A 9732-nucleotide genomic window follows, 5' to 3' on the forward strand; every position below is an offset into this window, starting at 1 on the left:
ACCTCTGCAAGTACCCTTTACCAGCTGCCTGCTTCATCTTTTTTTAACTGGCCTCCCTCTTCCTGCCTCATCAGTGTAAGTCTGAAAAGGCAAAAAACCTCCAGACAACTGAGAGGTCTGCCGCATTATTTAGTTTGGCCAAAGGATAGTAGAAGACGCCCAGGCAGATGCTTCCTGCCGAGCGGCCCCCGGGAATGCTCGCCAAGAAGTTATAAATGCATCCAGAGTCACCTGAATGTGTTTGGCTGATGAGTTTATTTTTTTTCTTCCTAGGTGTGCCTGAAGCTGAAGTCACTTGGTTCAGGAATAAAAGCAAACTGGGCTCCCCTCACCATCTGCACGAGGGCTCCTTGCTGCTCACAAATGTGTCTTCTTCAGATCAGGGCCTGTATTCCTGCAGAGCAGCCAATGTGCATGGAGAGCTGACCGAGAACACTCAGCTTCTGATCCTAGGTAAACACCTCGAGGCTGGCTGCCCCTGGTGGACCCCGTTGGGGGTGACTGTCTAACTCACCCTGCACCTCCTCTTTTCCCTGATCCAATTAAGAACATAAAGGTAAAATCAATATTCCTTCCCTTCTCCCCACCTTAATATCTTCCAATAGAAGGAACTCAGGCTTGGGGCCAGGCAGACATTAGTTTGAACCCTGGCTCCACCACTTACCGTGTGACCTTGGGCGAGTTACTTAACCTTGCTAAGCTTAGATTCTGGTCTTCCTGTGGAGACCTGCAAAACAGGAAGGATGCCCACATTGGTGAAAGGGTAGGCCTCAGATAGAGGTGACAGGAGTAAAGCAGTTATTCTTAACTCCTGTGTTAAGGGTTTCTTTGAGAATCAGATGAAAACTATAGATTAACCCCTCCCGAAAAATTCATACATGCAAGATTTTTTATGTAATTGTGGGAAGTTCGTAGTCGAGTGAAGTCCGCACTTGTACCCCCTCAGTCCATTTGGGCTGCTATAACAAAATACCACAAACTGGGTAACTTATAAATAACAGAAATTGATTTCTCACACTTCTAGAAGCTGGAAGTGCAGGATCAGGGTGCCAGCATGGTCACGTTCTGTGAAGGCCCTCTTCCAGGTTGCAGACTGGTGACTTCTTGCTGTGTTCTCATGTGGCAGAGGGCAAGCAAGCTCTCTGGGGTCTCTTTTATAAGGGCACGAATCTCTTCATAACCTAATCACCTCTCTAATACCATCACCTTTGGGGTTTATAATTTCAACATATGAATTTTGGGGAAGAAAAACATTCAGACTAGAGCACTCCCAAACATAAGAACCCCCGAGTAAAAAGTTTAACACAGTTCCTGTCATAAAATAGATGTTTAAAACTAACAATTGCTGGGACACATCCAACACCTGCTATTGCCCAGTGTTAGACTCAGCCATGTTGCAAGCTATAACCATTTTGTTCCCTGGTCTAGGGACCCTCTGCGTCTCTTCCCCACAGAATGTGAGGTTGTCTTACAGTTTTAAAAAAGCAATTATTAGAGCATTTATGCTAACTCGTTCACCAAGAAAAAGCTATCATTCTAAGATGAAAAGGAAGAATATGAGAAATATGTCTAATTATATACCATGGACTTCCTCAGGGAAAAGTAATTAAACTTAATACTTGTATTTTTATACCCCAAATTGATGATATAATAAAGCATAAGGTCTCTAGCCCTTGCTCACTCAGATTTCAGAGAAGCCCATATGGGTTTTCATCTCACCAGTGGCTGCATAAACCTCCAGTCATCTTAGGAAGTCACAGAAAATCAGCTCAATGTAGGATATCATTTGTTTTGTGTTGGGTTTCATCCAGCTGAGCTGCTAGTCTGGAGACTGAGACCCAGAGACTATTGCCCCACACTGAGTAATGGTGCTTACTGTGGGTTTTTCCTCCCTAATAACCCTTCCTTGTTGCCTCTGCTACAGAGATGAAAGCCTAGGATGTGTAGCTGCTACTGTAGCTTTGCCAATGAAGTGGATATGTTCTGGGAGCCACTTCTCACAGCATTCCAACTCTAATACAGTGTGACTGTGAACACAGGGTTTGAAGAGCACAGCATCTTCCCATTTTAATCAAAGTTGATGAGAAAAAAGTCATGATTTAGACTCTTAAGTTTTGGGCTTTTCTTGATCAGAAGTCTTGGTTTATTAATCAAAGCTCATTAGTTTTATAGGTCGTTTGTGAATGTAGAAGTAGTGTCTACTTTTTTAATCAGCCAAAAAATGTGACTTAATTTTTAAACCAGGGATTTTGTGTATAAAGCTGGGATTTCATGCCAAGTTCTGTGACTTAACTTATAGCATGGAGACTTGAAGTGTAATGAGACAGACTTTTACTCACATAGCCGCTAGGTGAATATTCATTAAGTGTAGAATATTCACTAAGTTCCATGTAGAGCTTTAGGATAAATATAAGAGGAGACCTCTCCCCTTGAAGAATTTACAGTTTCCATACAAAGACCAAATGGACAGGCACTGTAAAAGAAAAATAAAATAGAAACTGTGAGGACGTGAGAAGGTGTTGACATTTGCACCAAGGAGTTTGATGGTTTTAGAGATAGGACATAACCTAACTCTTTTAGTTTTTAGTAAATACGCAAAGGCTTCCTGAGTTTTAATATTCTTAAAGGAATTCTGTTTCCCTCGATATTCAATTTCAGTGTTCTTAAAGGAACATTAAGAAGGAAGGGAGGAAGAGAATCTAGGTTTGAGGAAACTCCTACCATCGATTGCTAAAACCATAGTGTTTTAGAGTAGAAAGGTTCCATTTTATAGATGAGGAAACAGGTTCAAAGGGAATAAGTGACCTGCCCAAGTTAGTGAGTGACAGAACCACATCTCAAACTGAGGGTTCCTGAACCCAAATGTGATGTTTTTACTCTATACCATATAAAGAATATTTTTAAATTATATATTATGTAATATATAATGTATTTGTAATTTTTAAAGTATATATATCAAGGCCATCATTGTTTTCTTTTGCATTCCAAGGCACAGTAGACAAAAATATGTTTCTGAAGTAAACTCTGGCACCATCATGATTCATTTGCCCTAGCTGACAAGGTGACAAGCACATAGCAGGCCTCACTGAATGCTATTGAAATGGTCAGCAATTATAAAAACGACACTCCTGTTTCTCTCCTGTTCCAAAAGGGCTCTAGAGAAAAGGGTGGAAGTTGGCCTTGGGACTGTGAATTGCAGTGTGTCAGAAGATGAAGGAAGCAGGGGAACAAGATTCTGCTGCTTTTCCAGAAGAAAGTGGGATCATCCCACCACTGGGTTCGCTAGGCGCTTGCCTCTTTATTTGTCCAGTGGAAATGAAAAGAAAGCTACTGTATTTCCCACTTTTGACACTTTGGCTCTGGTTCACTGTGACCCCTGATGACGTCAGCCCTGACTCCTTATCAGATTTTAAATAGCAGATCATCCCTATCCTGCTTATCTGTCCTATTGGTCATAAAAAATTTAGACCATAAATCAGATTATCTCAGTTTCATAAATGGACCTTTTCCTCATAAAAAGCCACTCTTATTTAAAAGGCTCCTTTTAAATAAGAATTCCTGGGGTATATCCCTGTCTGTGGGAACAATGACAAAGTGCCTCCCTCTACAGGATGTTTTAAATGAAAAAAGAAATGAAACTAGTACAGGACTTGGCATTTAGTGAACGCTGAAGAAGTGTTGGCTTTTTGTAAAGTGTCTTTATAATATGATTTAATTTACCTACGCATTTATTGGGACCCAGTGGTACTGTGGTATAAAGTGGTACTAGTAAGGAAGATCCTGGAATCAACATGCCTGATTCTCACTACTGACCTTACTGTTTCAGGCATCAAATGTTAACTCTGAAATTCAGACTCACCTTTGTAGGCACACCTTCTCTGTAGGAAAAATTGTTGTTAAAAAGGCAACAAGAGTAATTCCTGCCTCATACACAGACACATTTACATGCATGTTCACCTCTCTCTCCGCTTAATATAGCCTTTGTGCTTTAACCTGCCTGATTCACCATTTGCCTTCTCATAGATCCCCCGCAAGTCCCCACGCAGTTGGAAGACATCAGAGCCTTGCTTTCCGCCACTGGACCAAACTTGCCTTCAGTGCTGACATCTCCTCTGGGAACACAGCTGGTCCTGGATCCTGGGAATTCCGCTCTCCTTGGTGAGTCCAACCCTCTGGAACATTGGGCAGAAGTCCAGGGCTGGACAGGATTTATGGATGGGTGACTGCTTGCAGGTGGGAAGGAGGCAGCAGTGAGGGGTGGCCAACAGGAAATCACTAAATTGTCTACAGAATCCAGACTCGCCAATGGAAACTTGGCTGACTTTACATATGAGGTGAGTGCAGTTCTTAGTCTGGACTCTAGCTTGTCTAGATTCCAACGTGGCTCCTTTCTGAATCCTCTTGGCCTAATTCCACAGTCCAGGTCTTCTAAATCAGATGGACTCACTGAACAATGAGTTAAGAACAGAGCAGTAAAGAACAGCTCCCGTATCTCCTCACTTCTTGCCAACTATACCCCAGTATTCCCCCCATGACCTTCTCCCAACTAAACTAGAGCTGTAATCAGCTTTCAAGAAAAAAAAAATATCAGCATCCTCCAAAATCAGACAATTCTATTTAAGCCAGCCTTCTATAGGTAGGCCTGAACCCAATCTAGACAGACTCCTCAAAGCAAGTGTTTAAATAGCTTCACCGGGTGTGACTTTTCTGGTGTTATCATAGGGAACCTTCACCAAGTTCACGCTCACATGGCTGGTGCCCTCTGGTAGTGGAGAGTTGCACAAGGCCACCCAAATCCTAGGTCCCTCACACTAAAATCATGGAGATGCCAGAGGAACCTCTACATTCCCAGCGTGACCTCTGGGGATGGTCGGTGTGAAGTAGAAGAATTCTTCTGCCTTCAAGGGCCTTAAAAAAAAAAAAAAAAAAAAACCAGGCCTACAAAATGGAGAAAATCTTCCTGCTAACTCTAGATGGTCCAGAATGTTGATAATGACTGTTGAAATTATCTCTTTGGTTCAAAGTTAAAAGTTTTCCTACTCTTGTCCCCACCAAACCAGGATGCCGATGAGATCCCAGTCATACTAGCAAAGTCTTTATCAACATGGCCACAGAGACTGATATGTTTAGCATTATAGCACAGAAAGAGTATCAGTTTTCATTATCACCTGAAATTAGCAAAGGATGTTTATAGTAAATGGGCATATGGAAAAAGCTTCTGATATTTCTCTTTCTGATCTGGGTAAAAATAAGACAAAGATATAGTAACAAGTAGTCCTATTCTATTTCCTATAACTTATACGAGCTTGGCATTGGGTTTTGCCACATCATGTTAATCAGAATTCTTAGGTTTCAAACTGCATATTTTCTTTTGTTTATAAAAGGTAAACTTATTCTAAACTAGATGTGTGCATTGTGAATTTTTATTTTAGGCTCATCACTATGAGAGATTGTTACAACTATTAATCAGCCCACTCACTAGCAGGATATACAGCAATTGTGTGTTTTTAAGTTCACACTCAGGTGCCATTCAGCATGCTGGAAAAGTTAACCTGCTTATATTTTTTCATGATAGCTTTACTTTCTCCCTTCTTCTGGAATACTATTTTGTCTGATTTTAGCCATGGGCAATAAGAATTTATTGTGCTTTATATTGCTGCATTTTATTGCTAGTTTATGGTGCTTTATTACCTTAGACTAATGTTTAAATCTAACAGTTAAGAGACACCTTAATACACCAGTTCACAACCAGACTGCTCCATTTGAATGAGACAGCGAGTCAGTATCCATAAAGTCCCTGAATGTAACTGGATGGGCAAAATGAACTCCAGTGGTGAATGTCACTATCTCAACAACACGGTAGAACTAGGAAAGATCTATGTGAAATTGCAGAGATGAATTAGAGTATGATGTCAAGTATCAGGACTCCGAGAAGTAGGTCATTTGAAACAGACCCCGACCTCGCCTTGATGCTTTGGAGCTAAGCGCTGAAAGATGGGTGGGATTCAAATAGGCAGAAAGGAAGGGAAACAGGCACTCAAGGTAAGAAGATGCCATAAGCTCAGAGATGAAAATTTGTGGGCTATGTATTGTGTCTGTTCAGCAACAGCTGTAAAATACCACTGCTTTAAAACTGATGATGGGCAGCTAAACTGGGATAGAAATTAGGCCATCAAAAGGAGCAAAACTCAGCTAGAGCTTGTCTACTCAGATTTTGCCTGGACCCATACCCCAAGATTTCTAACACCCACCTTCAGCTTGAACCTCCCAGCTATGGACTCCTCTTGATCTCTTAGTTCAGTTGTTCTCATCTCTGGCTCCAATAGGTGATTCTTTTAGACCTGAGTTTGTGCTCTGGGTAGAAGAAATAGGTCAGGGAAGCGATTCTGTCTAGGATTGCTGAGAACTTAGAACAGGAAATGGCATCAAATTGTGAAGGATTTTGATTATTAGACTAAGAAAGTAGATTTACTATGTGGGAAATGTGGACAGGCCTTTAGAGGTTTCTAAGTGGGAGAATGATGTAGTAACAGTAGTATTTGAAAGAGTTAATCTGCTATTTTGTTAGAGGTATCACTAGTGGGAGAGATTTAATGAAAAAATCCTATTTTGAGGGTAAGAAATGTTCTAGAGCAGGATGGAAATATGTGATAAAAATACTGTTAATCTCCCCTTCACAGCCAAGATATCTCTGTTCAATCATGACATCCTTTTTCACTTAGTCCAGGCACTCACTGCCTTGGAATTTATTATAACATTCCCACCAAGCATGGTGGCAGTTGGTATATAAGATAAAAGCCATTTGCCAACCGGGTTGTAGCCAGTGAATGGTGAGATTCCTGTGTATGTATTTCTCCCCTCTATAAGGTTAATTGACTGCAATAGATTCAGAGAACTTCAGGGTTCTGTGCACAGAGACAAAAAGTCATGGACCTTCATTATCATGTTTTCATGGGAAGAAGGGAGGCAGTGAGATTCTGGGTTTTTGAAGCCATATATCAGAGCTAACTCTTCTCTGTTAAGGCTCACATGTCAAGAGTCCCAGTAGGTAAGTATTCCAGAAATGGCTATTTTAGTTATCAGATACTCTGGCATAGATTTCACTTCAAGCCACTGTTGTAGCTTTCAAGAAGGAATGTTGATTAAGTGACACATGCATGGGCCCATCTGGGCATCACTTTCCATAACTGTAAATGAACACCTGGGTCTAGTGAGTCACTGGTTCCTCTCACACTCTTTTCTACATGACATAGACATGGAAAATGCCCAGTGGAGGGGTCTGCCATGCAGTGTGGACCCAACCTAGCTGGATCTGTTGTCCTAGGCAAGACAGGTGCTAAGTTTTTCATGCTTGTTTTACAGCTGTGCTTTCTTCAGGGAGGCCTAAACTGCTCTGGAGGGCAGAGCCCATGCCCCCACCTTTAGTGGTCCAGGTCCAGGTCACAGGGCTCCACTATTTAGAGCAGCAGCATCTCAGGGCTCCCTGCAGCACCTACACCTTTTTGCAGCCTTCTGTTAAATATTTTTATCACATTATCATTTATAGGGCATTAGCATTGATATTTTTTGAAAAATAACTTTTATTGGAGTTTTTATTATAAGAGCAATACATCTTCATTATGGAACAATTAAAAATAGAAGCAAAACAAAGAAAATGAAAACTATATAAAATGAAAACAATTAGCTTGAAGATAACCAATGTCAATATCTTTTTCCTAACCATTAATATACACATTATACATATCTTTTGTCTAAAATGAAATCATACTCTATATACTTCTTATAACATTTTTCACCAAATATTATATGACAGTCATCTTGCAATGTCTCTAAATATTCTTCTATAGTTTTATTTTTGATGGCTGTATGGGTAAGAGGTACCATATCTTATTCAACCTATTTTCTAATATTAAACTTTTAGGTACTTTGCAGTCTTCGGCTAATATAAAAATATGGTAAATGTTCTTATCCCCAAATTCTTGTGTACATCCCCGTACATCAATATCTAGAAGTGGAATTATTGTGTCAAAGTTTTGTGTGTTTTAGGTTTTTGCTATATGTTGTCAAATTGCCTTCCAAAAAAATTTTACCCATTTGTATGTCCACCAACACTGTATGAGGATTCTCATATCCCCAAAATATTATCAACACTAGGTATGACCAAGGGTTTTTACATTTACCATGTTAATTGGTAAATACACAATAGTATAAAATACAATATGAAAAAATGGTGTCATTTTAAATTTTTATTCCTTTGATTATGATTTTTTGATATTTTTGGTTTTTTGATATTTATCAGTCATTACATTCATTTATGAATTGACTGTTCAAGTACTTTATTTTGATATGTATTCTATTTTATTTATTTATAAGGTAAAGTACATATTTATATGTTTTAATATCCTTATTAAGATATAATTGACCTACAATAAAAAATGTAGTCTAAAATTTGATTTTTTTCAATTACAGTTGGCATACAGTATTATATTAGTTTCAGTTTACAACATAATGATTAGACATTTATATAATTTGTGAAGTGATCACCCCAATAAGCCTAGTACCCATCTGACGTCATACATAGTTATTACAATATTATTGAAGATATTCCCTATGCTGCACTTTATATCCCCTTGACTTCTTTTATACTGCCAATTTGTACTTCTTGGTCCCATCACCTTTTTCACCCATTTTCCAACCCCCTCCCATCTATTGACCATTAATTTGTTCTGTGTATCAGTGAGTTTGTTTTCATTTTGTTTGCCCATTTATTTTTTTCAGATTTCACATATAAGTGAAATCAAATAGTATTTGTCTTCCTCTGTCTGACCTGTTTCACTTAACATAATACCCTATAGGTACATTCATGGTGTCACAAATGGCAAGATGCCATTCTTTTTACAGCTGAGTAATAATCCATTGTGTGTATGTGTGTGTGTGTGTGTGTGTGTGTGTGTCTGTGTGTGTGTGTGTGTGTGTGTGTATATATATATATATACACACACACACCACATCTTCTTGATCCATTTGTCTATCCATGGACACTTAGGTTGCTTCCATATCTTGGCTATTGTAAATAATGCTGCAGTGGACATAGAGGTACATATATTTTTTCAACTTTGAGTTTTGGATTTCTTCAGATAAGTAACCCAGAAGTAGAATTGCTGAGTTGTATGGTTATTCTACTTTTAATTTTCTGAGGAAGCTCCATACTGTTTTCCATAGCGGCTACACCAATTTACAGTCCTACCAACAGTGAATAAGAGTTCTCTTTCTCCACATCCTAATCAACATTTGATTTATTGATGATAGCCATTCTGACAGACGTAAGGTGATAGCTCATTTTTGTTTTAATTTGCATTTCTCTGATGATTGATAATATTGAGCATCTTTTCATATGTCTATTAGTCACCTGTCCTCTTTGGAGAAGTGTCTATTCAGCTCCCCTGTGCGTTTTTTTAACTGGATTGTTTATTTTTTTGGTGTTAAGTTGTATGAGTTTATAAATTTTATATATTAACTCTTTATTGGATGTATCCTTGGCAAATATCTTCTCCCATTCAGTCAGTTGTCTTTTCATTTTGTTGATAACTTATTTCGCTATACAAATATTCTTTAGTTTGATATAGTCCCATTTGTTTTTTTTTTTTTTTTTAATTTTCTTTTCCTTTTCCCAGGGCGTCATTTCCAAGAAAATGTTGCCAAAAGTGATGTCAAAAGTTTACTGGCTGTTTT

General features: G+C 39.0%; 1 protein-coding gene across 1 annotated transcript in view; it reads left to right on the forward strand.

The window, feature by feature from the left end:
* Positions 1-9732, forward strand: part of ADAMTSL1 (ADAMTS like 1) — a 409445-nt gene that overhangs the window by 318891 nt on the left and 80822 nt on the right. The window contains exon 23 of the mRNA XM_011365360.2: positions 4024-4158. Coding sequence (XP_011363662.1) covers positions 4024-4158 — 135 coding nt within the window. The remainder of the gene's footprint in view (positions 1-4023; positions 4159-9732) is intronic.

This window comes from Pteropus vampyrus, unplaced genomic scaffold (assembly GCF_000151845.1).
Source record: "Pteropus vampyrus isolate Shadow unplaced genomic scaffold, Pvam_2.0 Scaffold109, whole genome shotgun sequence".
NCBI lineage: Eukaryota > Metazoa > Chordata > Mammalia > Chiroptera > Pteropodidae > Pteropus > Pteropus vampyrus.